The following is a 20,116-nucleotide window of genomic DNA, read 5'->3' as shown; positions in this document are numbered from 1 at the left end:
TTTCTCTCTCCCCTTTTTCTTGTATTTGTTTAGTTCAACCGGAGGTTGTTATTTCTGTTTTGCATAGAAAATCTATGGATTTTTACTGTTATCTTTTCTAATTTTTATGTGAGATGAAAATTGACTTATATGTACATATCTTGAATCTTATGTATAACGAGGCACAAGGGGCCAATTGTAAACTACTCTTATGACAATATTTGTTGCAACTCCTTTGAATTTTCTGGAATTTGTTCAACTCTAGTAGCAGGAGCAATTGAGAGAAAGATGCAGCAAAATTCAAATTGATGCTGCTCATATCAATAATTTATTTGAGTGAGTCTTCACCTTACATGTTACTAGTAGGAGGTCACCGAACTTTCAAAATAATTTCATTTTACTCATTGAACTATTTTTTTTTTTTTTTGTTCCATTTAGCGCACCCAAGTTTTATATATGGTTTAGCCCCTGTTTGGTTTGGACTAAAATCAAACTGAAATTTGAAGTTAAAGTTAAATTCAACAATTAATTTTAACCCCGCATTTAATTATCTACAACTTTTTAACTATATACATTTTGTCAATTTTATCAAAATTTACTAAATATCTGATTTCAATCTACAAACTATAGGGGTTTAGTTTGTCATGTTACCCTTCGTCCGATAATATCGTGTGACGAACCACGATTGCATATTGCCATTAGCTTTCCTTGTGAAATATCACTTATTTGAAGTACACATTTCGTTATATGATCTAGCATATAAATTATTTATGTGGAGATTAATGGTTCACAAAATAAGGAAAAAAGAAAAAGCAATGCATTGGAGATATAACACATCTACAAAAGCCAAGTTCTAGATTAATAGAGTTCAAGTTTCCTTGTGCTATTTGGTTGAAACACATTTGACGAAAAAGACGTAGAGATTGTGTATGTATTTGGCGTGTTATCATTTGTTCATCTCGAAAACATTGAAGTGGAAGTTGACTCACATAATTTTGATTTAAACTTCAACTTATTCAATTGAAGAATTGAAATTTTTGGAGGCGTTTGTGACTTTAATGTGAAATATCAGATTGACAAGTTCTATAAGTACTTTTGTATTCTATTGAGTACAAATAATTGTGGATGAACATAAAATTTGAAAATAATAAGTCAGAAATTTAATAATTCAATTGAGACCAATTAAAATTTTATGGACGAAAAATGGGAAAATAAAGTCAAATTACGGTTATGAAATATCGCAAGTGTTCATATATTTTTTAGAAACGCGATCTTATACAATTATTATACTCTTACCATTAAAGAAGTATATGATACTCTATTTTTAAATGAGAAGATGAAGCATCTTGTTGGGTCTAAGGCTTATGAAGATGGTCTTGTTGTTTATGTTGTTATGTAAATGACAGATCAAAATTTAATTAAAGCAATAAAATTGTACACACATGTTAGAATTTATAAGAAATGTTATATGTTATATGAAAATATACAAATTTGTACACGCATGTTAGAATTTATAAGAAATCAAATCCTTATCAAAATTGTATGAAATTTAAGTGGAAATGTACGAAAAAAATATTTGAACTAGTATAAAAATTTCTTTGAGACAAACATTGTGTTGTTTATGATGACAAGTGCAGAGTGATAATCGCAAGTGTAATATCAATTAAATAAATAGTAAAATGGACATAAGAGTTCAAACTATTGTTATCATGATGAACATCTATTTAACGAGTAATCTAATTATTTCCAACTGCTATTTGAATAAAGTGAATATTGATGGCAATGTTTTGCTTTAAAACTAATATTAGCTAGCAAAATAGAAGCAATTAAATGATCAAATATGATGATTTAAGTGTTGCCAACTTGCCACTCACTATTTTACTGGAGTTATACCTTCAATCTCACCTTTAAAGTTCAATTCCTAAAGTTGTATTCGGTTAAATTCATTGAGTGAATTAGTTTATATCTTTCGAGTCCCAATCAATCTCATCTATCTAGATCAACTCACTATATTGCTATTTGAATTTGAATAAGCCTCAACCAAAAATCATTAAATCACCAACGAATTCAATTAAAGACCACAACAATAGTGAAAGCATATCTATTCCTTACACCAAATTATCGAATTTTACCACATTGTCTAAATTTATAAATTACATCTCGTTTTGTTATAAATTCCCAAATCAACCATGGCGCCAATTATTTCAAAGAATGAAGAGTAGAAGTAAAATCAATACATAAAGCCCCCCTCTTTTCCCTTATATATTCTCCTTTTCCTCGTATTTCTGAAAATCGTGCACTCGAAAAGAGCCAAATTACCTCAAAAATAAAAGGAAAAAACCTGAATTATGCCCTTATGGGCTGCGACAATTATTTATTTATTTATTTTTCCCATCTCTGAACCTTGACCAATCGGTTCTTCTTGATGTAATAGGAACCAAATACTGATCGAACATGCCCAAGTTGGTTGCCAACTAGTTAATAGTCCTAGTTGGTTGCCACTGGTACCAATACACCAGGAAAAAGAAGAACATAGAAGGGGAAGATAACCTAATTTTTTCGCTTTACACGTAACAAAATATTAATTGACACACTTTTAACTGGTGAAGATAAACAGGTTGACATATATAATCAAGAGTGGGAGGATTTTTATAACTACTCGACTCATCTTTAATGCATATAATATTAAAGTAGGTGTTCAAAGTATTTATAAACTCACAATGAAAATATTTCACGAGCAACGTGAAATATAATCAGGTCATTACAAGGGGGACGAGGATGGAGTGTTCCAAAGCTCAGCAGGTTTGACTCTGGAAATGCTTTCCAATACTTGAAAAGGAACAATGTCTCCCGTAACAACCACCATTTTTGTTTCGAAGTCTATTTGATATGAACTCACTCCTGTATTCACACGGACAATTATCGATTAATTTCAATTATTAATATAATTCACTAAATTTGTTAGCTAAGATAGAGCGATATATTTATTTTGTATGTAGTATGTACCTTCCATCTTCGATATATGTTTCTCAACCTTTCTTGCGCAACCATTACAGTGCATGGATACTTTCAGAACCACCATCTACATATACAGAGTAACAAACAAATGAAAACATGAAGAAAAATAAGTAATTAAATTACTATGTTTGGCTAAGCTTATAAGTAGCTTTTTGGAGCTTATTTGAAACACAGGTACATACCTTAGGCTTAAGTTGGAAAGCCAGAGAAGGGGTTCCAGCTATAATGTCTTTGAGTCTCAACAATGGACCAACTTCTTCATCAGTTTTTGCAATTAGTGGCTTTTTTTCGTATTTTTCTTCTTCTTCTTTTTCGTCGTTTCCATAGTTAGTACTAACACAGAGACAAGAACCCGAGCCAAAACCAGAACCAGAAGAAAAACATAAACGGTCCAATACCCTCCCAAATCTCAACTTTCCCATCATAACCACGTACCTCTTGTTACTCTGTAAGATACTAGATTTTACCACGATCCATTTGTGTTCTTTGAATGCCTAGAAACCACCAGCCATCCAACATTAATTTATCTATGGGGAACCCCTAAAGCATACATATAAATAATATGAGAAACCAATGAAAATAATGCTAAGTAAAAGAGAGATGAGTCAAGACCCATTTTCCTAGGGTGAACAAATGGGGATTGGAATACACAAATGTCACTCCTAACTATAGTCAGTCCAACCAGATTTTGTCTTTTAATGGTTTATCATGTCTTGTCGGTTGGAATATATGAATTGTTACAGTTTCTAGGAGGGCCTGCCTCATGTGACATTACCTGCCCAAATTATATTTTCTAAAGGAGCCATTAAAGTCAAAGTGTTAGCAAAGAAATGTCTAAAGTATGAGCAGTGGCATCTAGTGGTTCGATCTGAGTTTCTTGAAAGTTGGATAAAACAGATTTCTTGTTGAGAATAATGAAAATGGAAACACAGTCTCTACTCGTCCAAAAGGAGATCGATTCTGGTTTGGGTTGGTTTAGTCTAATTTTTTATATTACAAATATAAATTGCAAAACTGTAAAGTATTGTATAAGTATTTTTTTTTTAAATTTTTTTTCACTTTCACGTTTTCTATTTCAGGCGACAAAAATATTGATTATTATGAATAATGTATAAATTAAGCAGAACACATGAGTGGAGGAATCTAAGCAAGTTCATCAGTACCTATAATTTAGAATAATTCACAAAATATTTTGATATCACCTGTTCATTTTCATAACTTAGGTCATCTTAAGAAAATATATTAAATCTTGTGGATGAAATGCAATGGGTGGCTCAAGTCTGCTGCAATATAATTTATATATACAAACACAATCCATCTTATAAAGGTGGATAAATTTTGTCCCCGATCACCGAAGTTTTAATGAAATCTTAACTGGGTTTCGAACTTCAATACTTATTCACTTTTTGTCTCGTATATTGATCAATATTGCTTAATTGGTAGTCATACAGATACAATAGATCTTCACGTGACACCGTATCAGAAAAATGTTTTTAAAAAAATGCATTTTAACCATTAAAGAAGTTTCCATGACCTTCAATTTTTGTCATTTTCGCTCTTGAATTTCGATGTCCAATCGATACAAATAAGAGTTTAAGTAATCCTATTGAAATGTAGCTGAAATTAAGTTCATTAATTATTGAAGCATAAGTCTGCAGCTTCATTATTGGATGTTTGAATTATGTTATTTTCTCCAGGTCGGTCCATGTGATGATGCCTCTCCTCTATAGTAGACAAAATAAGAAAAGCTAAGGCCTAAAGATTATTCGTCTTATGCATGCAAGTGCGGCTCCACATGGCTATGAACCTTGCTAGCTAGCCAGCATTAGCAACATGCAATTGCACTAAAATGTACTTTTTCATTCTTCTGAGAAACTAAAAGAATTTCTTTGTATGACCCTATTTGTTTTAGCATAAAAATTGATAAAAATTTAAGTTAAAGTCAAATTAATTTTAACCAGTCATTTCATGGGATCCATTTATCAAATTTTCTACGATAAATTTTATCAATTTTAATCAAAATCTACTAAAAATCTGATTTTTAACAAAATCAAACGGGAACGTATATCTTCAATAGTGCTACAAGGCCACCTTTAATAATTTATGATTGAGTCCTACCAACTACTATTTTTAAGTCATGTTGATGCATGTTGCTATTCCACAATAAGATAATGTCTATCTTAAATAGCCGGAAGAATAATGCTACTCATCAAGATGGTTGGTGCCACTTGGTGGTCAGCATGTGTAAAATAAATGGTATTAAGTGACTGTATAAAACCTCATATTTCTTACGGGACTAAAGGGTAAAGTTTGATATCTAGAGTACCAAATTATTTATTTTTGATCCTGGAGGGAGCAAAATAAAACTTTTGGAAAATAAGATTTCATTGAATGAATGATGAAAGTAGGTTTCTTATAAGGGACGATATGAGTTAGTTGATTGATCGAAATCCCATTTGGGACTTAATTGTAAAATTTGAAAAGTTAAGGAATTAAACGGTAATTTAGGAAAATCTGCATTTTTATTATTCCCGGAAAATCAGGCTTGAAAATAGTCCTCGCATAGCAATTGCCTCTGCATCCTAACCCCAAATTGCCGATTTGTTCTCCTTGTGTGTAAAGCCACCACTGCCTTGTGTCATTCCTGAAGTTGGAGCTTGAAAGGAAAGTCCAATCTTGTCCTCGAGAAGAAGTCTAGCACGAGGAAGTGGCTTGGTGAGAGCATCAACGAGTTGATCAATCGAGGAAACATGTGCAACCTGAAGAGAACCACCATGAACTTCATCACGAATGAAATAAAAATCAATGGCGGCTTACCCAGTGCGCACTCGAAGAGTAACGACTGCGGGTTCCCCGTTCATTAAAAAAAAAATCAATGGCGGCGTGTTTCGTTCATGAATTAAAAACCGGATTAGCACTCGAAGGGTAACGATTGCGGGTTCCCTGTTCATAAAAAAAAAAAAACCAATGGGTAACGATTGCGGGTTCCCTATTCATTAAAAAAAAAAAAAATCAATGGCGGCGTGTTTCGTTCGTGAATTAAAAACCGGATTAGAACAAATTTGAGTAGCCCAAACATTATCACAATAAACTACAAGACTTGTAGGGATTGAAACACCAAGATCAGTGAGCAAAAAGAAAATCCAATCAAGTTTATTCCATTCATGTAAAATCCAAATAAGATTTTCATGCTGTCGATAAATTTTGATAAATCATTTCAACTATTTTATGATTTGTAACGTTTGAAGTTATCGACATTTTAGGGATTAAAAATAAAATTATCATAACAAATTGCTAAGCTTGTCTAAACTTTACAGTGTATGCGTTTTTCTCATCAAGTTTTCAAGCTTACGGCGACTTTGACAACCTTAAGAACTTCTAAATGTTAGTAACTGATTAACACTCACAATTGAGATCTCAGAACATTACATTACAAAATGGTTTCATAGCAAAGGCTAATGTTCGATCAAATTCGATCAAGGCAACGACCAACTCTTCACCAATGATCAAGGCAAAAACTAATTGGTACCTTATGTCGAATAAGTGATAATAATAAGCTGGATGAACAGTTTGTATATTAACCTAATATCCTATAAGTGGTTGGTTGAACTTTTGAAAGGAGATGGATGATCAATCAAGATGATCGGAGAATTATTAGGTGAAAATTAAGTTATGGTCTCAACGACGGGTCATGAGCTCATACTTAGCCCTTGTTTGAGCTCCATTTTGATGGCAAAAATTAATTTTTGAATAGTGTATTGATGTGAAATGTGTGGTTAAAAAATAATGAAAGGTTTTGAATTTGCGTGTAATATTATTTTATTGAAGATTGTGTAATTGAGATTATGTCAAAATACTGTTAAAAAATTCATTTTCTCCAAAGAATAGAGATCAAACAAGAGCTTAATATTTCTATGTATCACATAAATGTGATGGACTGGTTGTCTAAAATTTGGATAACCAATTCCGTCGATCAAATGATAAATTTTTTCACTCTTTAATGCTAGAGTTAAGTCCTTGTCACGTTATTTGACAACTAAGGCCTATAAGATATATATAAAGGTTAGGATCTTGTCAGAATTTTTGAGTAACCATCCTAGCAGAGAATTAGAGGAATAAACTCCCCAAGTTATAAGTGGGTCAAGGATTTTTGGATATACTGCGAGATGATCTTTTGTGTACCTTTTCAAATAGATAAGTGTAATTGATTTTTGATCTGATTTTAAGATTCGTATCGACTCTACAAGTTCTATGCTGAGTGAAGTTGATCCAATTTCAAGGATTGAAGGTTTGATTACAAAAATTATTATTATATAAGGATTTAATCAATTAAAAAAAAAAAAATTAAAGAGTGTACTGGAGTTTTGATGCTTTAGGGGCTAATATAGAACAAAATTGATTTTATAAGGACCAAATGTGTGTTTAACCCATTCTGGATGAGATATTGGACATGAGGCTCAAAATATTTGTTCAGAAAACCTCACCTCCTTCCTTCCTTCCACAGTTCCACACACAGACATGCACTAAGAACGTGAAAAAACACACAGTTGTATGCACTAAAATGCAGCTTCTTCGCGCTCCATCCTCTTCCGCCTTGCCATTTCATTTCTCGAATTCACAACCCAGAGGAAGTAAGTTTTGCTTTATATGTATGTTTTAATGTTTGTACATCACATGTATTGAATTGAAACTCCTTTTTTATGCCTGAGTTTTCATATTTGTTAGTTCCTGATCGATATATGTAGTATATCGACTAATCTCTTGATCGATCTACTGTTAATTACTTGTTTCCATCTCAAGGAAATGAAAGGCTTGCATGGGTTTCGTTTAAAGATTCAGCGTGGAGCTCAATCACGCCTAAAGCTGCTTCTGTTCAAGGTGGATTTTTTCTTCCAAACAAATTCAATATACCTAATAATGAAAACCCATTTATAGAATTTGACTAATGCAATTGGATTATATGCACAAGTTTCCTATACTGGTTGTGCTGCAATATGGAGAAAATTTTGAGCTGTTATTGCACACTAAACAAGAATGTAACCTGAAAAATATTTTGCATTCAATCTCCTTACAAATTTGAAGTTTTGTGTGAGTTTCTACGGCAGAGCTCAAAACGTTAGTTGAAGGAAAATATGCGTTAGTCAACTTTTTCTTGCTCGCAAATTCAATTTTAGTGTTATTCATAGTTTCCTTTGTTTACTGAAATAAAAATGGGTGTTACATGCTTCTTTTGTGGCAAGACTGAGGGAAACTTTTTATGGACCAGTATAATAACTTCTAGAATCCTGCTGCTGGATGGTATTGGCATTTCGAATGAATTTTTTTGGGAAGTTTGTATCTAGATGGTGGTGGAAATTTTATTCGCACCAGTGAAATACGCATATAGGCATGAATTAGAAAGTATATATAAATAGAAAATGTTAGTTTTAAGTTAGAAAAATCATTTCAGCAAGTTCCCAATCTTGTTAGAAATTTTTGCATATAAACAGAATGCTATTTTTGAGTAGAAATTTAAGTTCCCAGTTATCTTACCAAATATGGTTGGAACTAGTTATGAAAGGCTGAAAGAATTATCACGAACTCGTTTGTTTGATTTTAAATGTCCAATGAAAAAGTTAAGGTCCTTAGGAATCTAGACTGGAATCGGAATTGGTTTGATATTTTTGGATTGCAAGATTCAAAGAGCTGGACCAAGATTTTGATAACAATGTTAGGAGTCCTGCACCTATGCCTATTTTTATGTGATCCTTACTGTAAATGCCCTTGGAGAGTATCATACTGTGATAATTGTGTTATTCAAAATAATATGGTAGATTGGAACTTGGGCCTTAAATGGGCCAACATGGTGGATGATTTGAGGAATACACATTTTGGGCAATTTTACCTGTAGAAAACTGAGGTTCTTTGCCTCTTCCATGCGATAGCATGGGATATGCCCATGCAATCGCATGGGTATAGAAACTAGCCGTTATGGCTGATTTTCTGGTTTGTTTTTGGTGCCTTTTGGTGAATGGATTCCAACTTTTGACGAATTGTTAGAACCATTCCGTGGTGTATTAATGGAAATCTATAAATAGGAGATTGGTTTCCATTTCTATATACAATAAAAGAACAAGAAATCCATACTTTGTTATTCCAAATCAGACGACGGGTCATGAGCTCATACTTAGCCCTTGTTTGAGCCCCATTTTGATGGGAAAAATTAATTTTTGAATAGTGTATTGATGTGAAATGCGTGGTTAAAAAATAATGAAAGGTTTTGAATTTGCGTGTAATATTATTTTATTGAAGATTGTGTGATTGAGATTATGTCAAAATACTGTTAAAAAATTCATTTTCTCCAAAGAATAGAGATCAAACAAGAGCTTAATATTTCTATGTATCACATAAATGTGATGGACTGGTTGTCTAAAATTTGGATAACCAATTCCGTCGATCAAATGATAAATTTTTTCACTCTTTAATGCTAGAGTTAAGTCCTTGTCACGTTATTTGACAACTAAGGCCTATAAGATATATATAAAGGTTAGGATCTTGTCAGAATTTTTGAGTAACCATCCTCGCAGTCGCAGAGAATTAGAGGAATAAACTCCCCAAGTTATAAGTGGGTCAAGGATTTTTGGATATACTGCGAGATGATCTTTTGTGTACCTTTTCAAATAGATAAGTGTAATTGATTTTTGATCTGATTTTAAGATTCGTATCGACTCTACAAGTTCTATGCTGAGTGAAGTTGATCCAATTTCAAGGATTGAAGGTTTGATTACAAAAATTATTATTATATAAGGATTTAATCAATTAAAAAAAAAAAAATTAAAGAGTGTACTGGAGTTTTGATGCTTTAGGGGCTAATATAGAACAAAATTGATTTTATAAGGACCAAATGTGTGTTTAACCCATTCTGGATGAGATATTGGACATGAGGCTCAAAATATTTGTTCAGAAAACCTCACCTCCTTCCTTCCTTCCACAGTTCCACACACAGACATGCACTAAGAACGTGAAAAAACACACAGTTGTATGCACTAAAATGCAGCTTCTTCGCGCTCCATCCTCTTCCGCCTTGCCATTTCATTTCTCGAATTCACAACCCAGAGGAAGTAAGTTTTGCTTTATATGTATGTTTTAATGTTTGTACATCACATGTATTGAATTGAAACTCCTTTTTTATGCCTGAGTTTTCATATTTGTTAGTTCCTGATCGATATATGTAGTATATCGACTAATCTCTTGATCGATCTACTGTTAATTACTTGTTTCCATCTCAAGGAAATGAAAGGCTTGCATGGGTTTCGTTTAAAGATTCAGCGTGGAGCTCAATCACGCCTAAAGCTGCTTCTGTTCAAGGTGGATTTTTTCTTCCAAACAAATTCAATATACCTAATAATGAAAACCCATTTATAGAATTTGACTAATGCAATTGGATTATATGCACAAGTTTCCTATACTGGTTGTGCTGCAATATGGAGAAAATTTTGAGCTGTTATTGCACACTAAACAAGAATGTAACCTGAAAAATATTTTGCATTCAATCTCCTTACAAATTTGAAGTTTTGTGTGAGTTTCTACGGCAGAGCTCAAAACGTTAGTTGAAGGAAAATATGCGTTAGTCAACTTTTTCTTGCTCGCAAATTCAATTTTAGTGTTATTCATAGTTTCCTTTGTTTACTGAAATAAAAATGGGTGTTACATGCTTCTTTTGTGGCAAGACTGAGGGAAACTTTTTATGGACCAGTATAATAACTTCTAGAATCCTGCTGCTGGATGGTATTGGCATTTCGAATGAATTTTTTTGGGAAGTTTGTATCTAGATGGTGGTGGAAATTTTATTCGCACCAGTGAAATACGCATATAGGCATGAATTAGAAAGTATATATAAATAGAAAATGTTAGTTTTAAGTTAGAAAAATCATTTCAGCAAGTTCCCAATCTTGTTAGAAATTTTTGCATATAAACAGAATGCTATTTTTGAGTAGAAATTTAAGTTCCCAGTTATCTTACCAAATATGGTTGGAACTAGTTATGAAAGGCTGAAAGAATTATCACGAACTCGTTTGTTTGATTTTAAATGTCCAATGAAAAAGTTAAGGTCCTTAGGAATCTAGACTGGAATCGGAATTGGTTTGATATTTTTGGATTGCAAGATTTAAAGAGCTGGACCAAGATTTTGATAACAATGTTAGGAGTCCTGCACCTATGCCTATTTTTATGTGATCCTTACTGTAAATGCCCTTGGAGAGTATCATACTGTGATAATTGTGTTATTCAAAATAATATGGTAGATTGGAACTTGGGCCTTAAATGGGCCAACATGGTGGATGATTTGAGGAATACACATTTTGGGCAATTTTACCTGTAGAAAACTGAGGTTCTTTGCCTCTTCCATGCGATAGCATGGGATATGCCCATGCAATCGCATGGGTATAGAAACTAGCCGTTATGGCTGATTTTCTGGTTTGTTTTTGGTGCCTTTTGGTGAATGGATTCCAACTTTTGACGAATTGTTAGAACCATTCCGTGGTGTATTAATGGAAATCTATAAATAGGAGATTGGTTTCCATTTCTATATACAATAAAAGAACAAGAAATCCATACTTTGTTATTCCAAATCACATTCAAACTATTTCAAAGTTTTCATTTAGTTCACTTAGGAAGAATACTTGTGCCTTGGTGTTCTTTTTACAGGCGTGATTAATCCTTCAAACTATTTTTCGAGAACCCTTAAAAGCATTTGGAGAGGAGGCAAATATCATTTGAGAACAACGTTCTTCTATGTGTTCAAGTCCATTCCATTTGGTGTTTCCATCTTCACCTTCTTCTACTCTCCATTGTTGTGATTTCCAACACATACTCTAACAACATGTATGTGATTAAGCAATATCTATTACATTTTTTATTTTTCAAGTCATTCAGACAAATAGCTATGTAGGAGCCCAACACTTATGCTTGTTTTGTAAAACCATTAAACTAAATATCCTTGGATAGCGAAATATTTTGATTATGTTTTTGTAGTTAATCTATATTACCATTTTTTGTGAGTCATGCGGACCAATAAGAAATAGCCATGATACTCATAGCTTATTATCTTTCCCACACTCTAAATGTCATTAAGGCAACATTTTTGGCTTCTAATATTTTTATGTGAAGTTGTTCTTATCAAATTTTTACTTGCAGCTTCTGCTTCAGCAGTATCAAGTCAAACAGCCGAGACTGATGTGCTAAAATCCTTGTCTCAGATCATAGATCCAGACTTTGGTACAGACATTGTCTCTTGTGGATTTGTGAAGGACCTTAATGTGAACAAGGCATTAGGAGAGGTTGTTTAGAAATTAGATGTGATGAATTCTATAATAACTACATGATGACTGATATCCTCATTCAACTTTTATACATTGAATCTCAGGTTTCTTTTCGGTTAGAGCTGACAACACCAGCATGTCCAATCAAGGACATGGTAAATGTCACCATCACCATTGTTTTATCAAGATTTGATGTGTGTGTCAAGTGGTACATACCCTTTTAACTAATTTTTTTACTTTAGCTTTGTCCATTACTCAATAATATGCAAAAGACCTGAGGGATTACTATATTTTTGTTCTCACTCTCTCTTAGATGGAAAATTATCGAACAAATTTCTATTGCACACATTGCACAGAGACTGACGAAGTTTTATTTGTTTAGAGAATAGTGGTGTTTTTTTAGTACATTTGGAATATACCTAATGCCATCACAAAATTGTATCTCTAGTTTGAGAAGCAGGCTAATGAGGTGGTGGCTGCACTTCCCTGGGTCAAAACGGTAAGTGTTACAATGTCAGCCCGACCAGCAAGACCTGTTTATGCAGGGAACCTTCCAGAACATCTGCAAACAATATCGAACGTCATTGCTGTTTCAAGTTGCAAGGTGCAACTCTCTAATACCTGATGACTCTTTTCATTCTATGTCATCATAAGATGTTCTAAAGTAAGTTTGAGATGCGTTACCAAAACTAGGTTTGCTTTCCAATATTGTTGTTCACTTTCTTTTCTTTTCCCCCCACTTATCCTTTCCTTTTGGATTAATAAGTATCATGTAGTACGCAATGATCATCTACCCTGTTCACTGTGAATCTCATTTTCTGTCATTTTAGGAATTGAATCTTGATATTTTTTTCCTCATTGTCCTGGTTGTTTATGGAAAAGAGAATTTAGTTCATAACTTTTATTATCCGGGGATTCTTGTATTTTCCTGCACTGTTACACGCGGGAAACTATAAGGTTTACTTTGTAGTGGTGACCTGGCCTGGAGAGAAATAACAATGCTCTTAAGGAGTGGCAGCAGAGTTCCATCACTACTAACCCGTCCTACTGTATATTGTGTTGTGTTCTGCTATAACACCACATATGCGCATGCACACACACGTACATTTATATATATTTTCAGTCTGAAATGTAGCGAATTGGCTTCTCGCTGTGACTGTAGGTCAATGAACCAAAACTCACAAATCTTTTATCCCTTTAATGCCCTGCTTTTATGCATGTTATCTAATGTCATTTAATGTTCATTAATTTCCTGGAAGCAGACAAACGCTTTCTTTTGATATGTTAATATTCCTATAATTGAAGGGAGGGGTAGGAAAATCAACAGTAGCTGTGAACCTTGCATACACTTTGGCTGGTATGGGTGCTAGAGTTGGGATTTTCGACTCAGATGTATATGGCCCCAGTTTGCCAACGATGGTCTCCCCAGAAAACCGGTTACTTGAAATGGTAATATTTCAGGTTTTGTCCAACAAAATTTGCAATTCACTGTTCATTTTTTAACATTTGAAAGAGATCTTCTAGAATCCGGAGAAGCAAACTATCATTCCAACTGAATACTTGGGTGTTAAGTTGGTATCATTTGGGTTTGCTGGGCAAGGACGTGCAATAATGCGAGGTCCAATGGTTTCGGGGGTCATCAATCAACTATTGACTACTACTGAATGGTATGACATGTTTCCTACATGAATCAGAAAGTTCAATTAGCAATATCCACTACATAGGGTAGAACTGCACTATTTTTTATTGACAGACCCCTATGCTGAACTTTATATCAATTTTATCAGTCAATACAGTTTCTGAGATGGCTGTGGCTTTGATTAGATTTGATGTCATGAATAACAGTCTTTCATGATTTGTTACTACTACATAGGGGAGAACTGGACTACCTCGTCATTGACATGCCCCCAGGAACGGGTGATATTCAACTCACCTTATGCCAGGTGTTGTTATGATGCCTATTTGATGAGATGATTTCCTATAGCCTTCGCAGCAGAGTATCTGGCAAATATCGCTATATTGTTAAGTGATAATCTTGATTAACTTTGCCAGATTCCACTTTCAGGTCGTTCCATTGACTGCTGCTGTCATTGTTACCACACCTCAGAAGCTAGCATTCATAGATGTTGCAAAAGGAGTTCGCATGTTTTCAAAGCTAAAGGCATGTTTCTTGTGGTCTCTAATGTGCTTTCCTGACAATTTTTGAATATTTTTGTCATGTGAAATGAATTTAGTGCAAGACAAACAGATTAATTAGGATAGTACTAGTAAGGGTTGTCTTCTGAGCTATGTCCCAGTAGACAATGTTCTGTTGTTTACATTTTCATTGTATATCATGTTAACAGGTTCCTTGTGTAGCTGTGGTTGAAAACATGTGCCATTTTGATGCTGATGGAAAACGCTACTATCCATTTGGTAGAGGGTCAGGTTCTCAGGTTTCCGACTGCTTTCTTGTCGAAGTTTTGTTTCGCCTGTCCCACTTTTCAGCCACTACCAGAAAATTTTGCTACATAAAGATGGACAATGATAATAAATCATTTATAATAGTAACAAAACAATGTCAAAGAATGCTGTAAGTGTCCAACATTTCTGCAGATTTGAACTTCTGTCTCATTTCTACAAAAACATCTTCAGGTTGTTGAGCAGTTTGGTATCCCCAATCTTTTTGAGCTTCCAATTAGACCAACTGTAAGTTCCATGCTCGATATGCTGTGATCATTGTTCAGATTCATATTTAACTTGGAGGTCTAAGCAGCATAATCAGTCTGTATAAAGTTTGGTTATTCTCATTCTACTGTAATATAAAACGAGAAGAAAAGCTTTTTTCATTGAACTGTTGATTGGAGAAAAACTTTCTTACGGTCCAAGGCAGTATTATCTTACTTTTTCTCATCAAATTCTTTGCACCTGACCAGTTAATTAAAATTTTGCACAGTAAGTTGTACACTACATTGTTTTCTTTCAAAAATAATTTTTCACGTTAGGTAGTTGACATTTGGAAGCATGCTATTGTTGTAATTGAACAAAAGAAAGGACATTTACATTTCTGATTTCAATTATTTTATTTTCATTTAATTGATGTAATTTTCCAATAACTGACAAAACTTTATAGAGAATATTTGGACACTTATTATTTAACCACCAATGCTATTTTATTTATCTTTTCTACACTATATTCAGATTTCTTTGTATCCTTAAAGATGGATAGGAATGTGCAATTGGAATATAAATTTTTAGCATTATCCTTCACTTCACAGTTATCGGCTTCTGGAGATAGTGGAATCCCTGATGTGGTGGCTGATCCTCAAGGTGAAGTTGCAAGAACATTTCAAGAGTTGGGCATTTGTGTGGTGCAACAATGTGCTAAGATCAGTCAACAAGGTAGCTTAATCTACTCTCTTTATTGACCTGAGGGTAGATTTTAATTCAAAATGTTGGAAAACTTAGGTGCTACCTTTATTCAAAAGGCACAAGCCTTTTTCAGTCATAAAGCTAGTATCTTGGACTAAACCAGCCATCATTAGCCAGGGTCAACATTTGGCTCAAATTTGTGAAGATCTGAAGTTTAAACTCTTTGTGTAGACTTGGGTAGGAAAATCAACAGTAGCTGTGAACCTTGCATACACTTTGGCTGGTATGGGTGCTAGAGTTGGGATTTTCGACTCAGATGTATATGGCCCCAGTTTGCCAACGATGGTCTCCCCAGAAAACCGGTTACTTGAAATGGTAATATTTCAGGTTTTGTCCAACAAAATTTGCAATTCACTGTTCATTTTTTAACATTTGAAAGAGATCTTCTAGAATCCGGAGAAGCAAACTATCATTCCAACTGAATACTTGGGTGTTAAGTTGGTATCATTTGGGTTTGCTGGGCAAGGACGTGCAATAATGCGAGGTCCAATGGTTTCGGGGGTCATCAATCAACTATTGACTACTACTGAATGGTATGACATGTTTCCTACATGAATCAGAAAGTTCAATTAGCAATATCCACTACATAGGGTAGAACTGCACTATTTTTTATTGACAGACCCCTATGCTGAACTTTATATCAATTTTATCAGTCAATACAGTTTCTGAGATGGCTGTGGCTTTGATTACATTTGATGTCATGAATAACAGTCTTTCATGATTTGTTACTACTACATAGGGGAGAACTGGACTACCTCGTCATTGACATGCCCCCAGGAACGGGTGATATTCAACTCACCTTATGCCAGGTGTTGTTATGATGCCTATTTGATGAGATGATTTCCTATAGCCTTCGCAGCAGAGTATCTGGCAAATATTGCTATATTGTTAAGTGATAATCTTGATTAACTTTGCCAGATTCCACTTTCAGGTCGTTCCATTGACTGCTGCTGTCATTGTTACCACACCTCAGAAGCTAGCATTCATAGATGTTGCAAAAGGAGTTCGCATGTTTTCAAAGCTAAAGGCATGTTTCTTGTGGTCTCTAATGTGCTTTCCTGACAATTTTTGAATATTTTTGTCATGTGAAATGAATTTAGTGCAAGACAAACAGATTAATTAGGATAGTACTAGTAAGGGTTGTCTTCTGAGCTATGTCCCAGTAGACAATGTTCTGTTGTTTACATTTTCATTGTATATCATGTTAACAGGTTCCTTGTGTAGCTGTGGTTGAAAACATGTGCCATTTTGATGCTGATGGAAAACGCTACTATCCATTTGGTAGAGGGTCAGGTTCTCAGGTTTCCGACTGCTTTCTTGTCGAAGTTTTGTTTCGCCTGTCCCACTTTTCAGCCACTACCAGAAAATTTTGCTACATAAAGATGGACAATGATAATAAATCATTTATAATAGTAACAAAACAATGTCAAAGAATGCTGTAAGTGTCCAACATTTCTGCAGATTTGAACTTCTGTCTCATTTCTACAAAAACATCTTCAGGTTGTTGAGCAGTTTGGTATCCCCAATCTTTTTGAGCTTCCAATTAGACCAACTGTAAGTTCCATGCTCGATATGCTGTGATCATTGTTCAGATTCATATTTAACTTGGAGGTCTAAGCAGCATAATCAGTCTGTATAAAGTTTGGTTATTCTCATTCTACTGTAATATAAAACGAGAAGAAAAGCTTTTTTCATTGAACTGTTGATTGGAGAAAAACTTTCTTACGGTCCAAGGCAGTATTATCTTACTTTTTCTCATCAAATTCTTTGCACCTGACCAGTTAATTAAAATTTTGCACAGTAAGTTGTACACTACATTGTTTTCTTTCAAAAATAATTTTTCACGTTAGGTAGTTGACATTTGGAAGCATGCTATTGTTGTAATTGAACAAAAGAAAGGACATTTACATTTCTGATTTCAATTATTTTATTTTCATTTAATTGATGTAATTTTCCAATAACTGACAAAACTTTATAGAGAATATTTGGACACTTATTATTTAACCACCAATGCTATTTTATTTATCTTTTCTACACTATATTCAGATTTCTTTGTATCCTTAAAGATGGATAGGAATGTGCAATTGGAATATAAATTTTTAGCATTATCCTTCACTTCACAGTTATCGGCTTCTGGAGATAGTGGAATCCCTGATGTGGTGGCTGATCCTCAAGGTGAAGTTGCAAGAACATTTCAAGAGTTGGGCATTTGTGTGGTGCAACAATGTGCCAAGATCAGTCAACAAGGTAACTTAATCTACTCTCTTTATTGACCTGAGGGTAGATTTTAATTCAAAATGTTGGAAAACTTAGGTGCTACCTTTATTCAAAAGGCACAAGCCTTTTTCAGTCATAAAGCTAGTATCTGGGACTAAACCAGCCATCATTAGCCAGGGTCAACATTTGGCTCAAATTTGTGAAGATCTGAAGTTTAAACTCTTTGTGTAGACTTTCTTATATAGTATCTTTGTTTGCTACAGTATCAACTGCTGTCACTTATGATAAAGGTATGAAGGCAATCAGGGTGAAAGTACCTGATTCAGATGAAGAGTTCTATTTGCACCCAGCAACCGTTAGACGAAATGATCGATCAGCTCAAAGTGTGGTAAGTGGAATAATCTTTGCAGTTCAGTCGTTGAGATAAAAAATAAGTCAACGGCTAGTTATATGTCAGCAAACTGTAACAAGTTTTAAAATTTATGGTACATACAATAAAATGAGAATAGTTATGGAAAGCATTAAAATTGATCTTACCATCACTAGCTATGATCCACTTTATATGTCTAAGTAATTTACAGTCAGGGACAACTATGATTTGGTTATCCGATTTGTGAAACGGCCAATCAGTCCAAAATTTCATGGGAAGTGATTTGTCTACGCTTTACATTACTTCAAATATCAAGATCTGAGAAAATAGCTCTGTTTTGGAATATAAAGCGAGACCTCGATATTTTTGTAATAAGGAAAAGCTTAGAGAGAGGAAAAGCTCAGAGATGCTCTCTAAGCAGTTGGACCAAAATTAGTCACAAGGATTTGCGAGGTAAAATATATTTGCACAGGGACTGGGAGTGGCGCCGGAAAATGTGCTTACTGCCTTTACAGTTGTTAATATTAGCTAAGATATCTATTCCCAATATTCTTACGTGATGTCCATGCATGAAGTATCTAGATTTATCATCACCACAGTTTAGATTCATTTGACAGGGTAGCATTCTAGTGGTCAAATGCCATGCTGAAATTCATAAAGTGGGTAATGTAGCACTGCATATAGGTCATGCTACTTATGGGGAAAAAGTTGCTAAAATTTAGATTTTGGAACCAACTAAACTAAAAATTACTCTCTAAATTGAGAACCCTTGACAAAGTACGAATTTTCCTTCTTTTAGATACATTATTATCTGTTGAACTTCATATCTCTTTGTTTCATGTGAGAGTTAGTAATCCTTGCTTATGAACATCTCATTTTTGGTCAAAACAGGATGAATGGACTGGTGAGCAGAAACTGCAGTATGCTGATGTTCCAGAGGACATTGAACCTGAAGAAATTCGGCCCATGGGAAATTATGCTGTATCGATTACTTGGGCAGACGGATTTAGCCAGGTACATTCTCCTTACCTGATTTTCTGCTGGTAAATGATCAATATTTCGTAAAGCTATTCGTTAAAGGGAATTAGTGCAAGGAGATTCAAGCTGCTTAGCAATCTACTTATTAACTTCTACTGTAACAGTTCATTCTCAAGATTACATAATAAACTCCGAAAATCATCTCTGGTAACTTAGAATCATGCATGTTGGATGCGGTTAAATGCAGGCAGATGAATAAGTAGAGCAAGAAAATAGAAGTTCTTATACCGTCCTTGATATTTATTTACTACATATATACTACGTGACAGAAAATGAGCAGGATGAACCTTTGCTGCAGGTTTAACTAAATGGTAGCTCGGAGCAAACTTCAGCATTCAGCTTTGTGCTGATGATATTTTGTCTGTTGTTTTTCTTGCAGATTGCTCCTTATGACCAGCTGCAGACAATGGAACGCTTAGTTGATGTTCCACTGTTGATCTAAATGAAAATGGCTGTTCTGAGGTTATACCATAGATGCCGAAAGGACCCCACGATCAATTTTCTGCTTTTGTGGGTCTGTTGTAGTCACAAGCAAAGATGGAGTATATATTTACAACGAATATAGGACTCTAAAGATACTTTGATTGCTTCAATCCCACACCTCAGATAGTCAAATTTCTCCAGTTTATAGCTTATTGTTAGCCATGCTCTATCATTTTCTCATAAATAAGTAGGTGCAAGGGTCAATGATACAATAGAGGTAGTTTGCATCCATTAAAAAAGCCTAGACATTCTATCCCTCTAAGTGGAACTTGCAAAATCCAATTTAACCATCCTTTCAGTC

General features: G+C 34.3%; 2 protein-coding genes across 4 annotated transcripts; one reads left to right on the top strand and one right to left on the bottom strand.

Moving 5' to 3' along the window:
- Positions 1–2,407: 2,407 nt before the first annotated feature.
- LOC111366150 (heavy metal-associated isoprenylated plant protein 45) lies at positions 2,408–3,620 on the bottom strand. Its single transcript, XM_022986837.1, has 3 exons — positions 3,180–3,620; positions 2,986–3,061; positions 2,408–2,880 (listed from the first exon to the last, which is right to left on the bottom strand). Exons 1-3 carry the CDS (start codon positions 3,420–3,422, stop codon positions 2,741–2,743), a joined length of 459 nt encoding a protein of 152 aa, XP_022842605.1. The 5' UTR covers positions 3,423–3,620; the 3' UTR covers positions 2,408–2,740.
- Positions 3,621–7,432: 3,812 nt separating this feature from the next.
- LOC111366149 (fe-S cluster assembly factor HCF101, chloroplastic-like) lies at positions 7,433–20,116 on the top strand. 3 transcript variants are annotated; one of them, XM_022986835.1, is made up of 15 exons: positions 7,433–7,628; positions 10,267–10,344; positions 12,172–12,314; positions 12,401–12,451; positions 12,745–12,900; positions 13,602–13,745; positions 13,821–13,963; positions 14,170–14,239; positions 14,362–14,457; positions 14,642–14,731; positions 14,931–14,984; positions 15,554–15,677; positions 18,188–18,312; positions 19,186–19,308; positions 19,712–20,116. In XM_022986835.1, exons 1-15 carry the CDS (start codon positions 7,448–7,450, stop codon positions 19,772–19,774), a joined length of 1,641 nt encoding a protein of 546 aa, XP_022842603.1. In that variant the 5' UTR covers positions 7,433–7,447; the 3' UTR covers positions 19,775–20,116. The 3 variants fall into 3 exon arrangements, with proteins under 3 accessions (XP_022842603.1, XP_022842604.1, XP_022842602.1); XM_022986836.1 differs by lacking the exon at positions 10,267–10,344 and adding an exon at positions 7,798–7,875; XM_022986834.1 differs by lacking the exon at positions 7,433–7,628 and adding an exon at positions 9,902–10,097.

Source organism: Olea europaea, chromosome 17 (genome assembly GCF_002742605.1).
Source record: "Olea europaea var. sylvestris chromosome 17, O_europaea_v1, whole genome shotgun sequence".
Lineage (NCBI taxonomy): Eukaryota > Viridiplantae > Streptophyta > Magnoliopsida > Lamiales > Oleaceae > Olea > Olea europaea.
This window is presented reverse-complemented; position numbering and strand designations above follow the sequence as displayed.

Coding starts and splice junctions, on each gene's coding strand:
- LOC111366150 (XM_022986837.1), bottom strand. CDS start 3,422: ATGATGGGAAAGTTGAGATTTGGGAGGGTATTGGACCGTTTATGTTTT. Junction 3,062..3,179: donor CTTTCCAACTTAAGCCTAAG/GTATGTACCTGT, acceptor CTGTATATGTAG/ATGGTGGTTCTGAAAGTATC. Junction 2,881..2,985: donor ACATATATCGAAGATGGAAG/GTACATACTACA, acceptor GTGTGAATACAG/GAGTGAGTTCATATCAAATA.
- LOC111366149 (XM_022986835.1), top strand. CDS start 7,448: ATGAGGCTCAAAATATTTGTTCAGAAAACCTCACCTCCTTCCTTCCTT. Junction 10,345..12,171: donor TAAAGCTGCTTCTGTTCAAG/GTGGATTTTTTC, acceptor TTTTACTTGCAG/CTTCTGCTTCAGCAGTATCA. Junction 14,732..14,930: donor GTAGAGGGTCAGGTTCTCAG/GTTTCCGACTGC, acceptor AAACATCTTCAG/GTTGTTGAGCAGTTTGGTAT.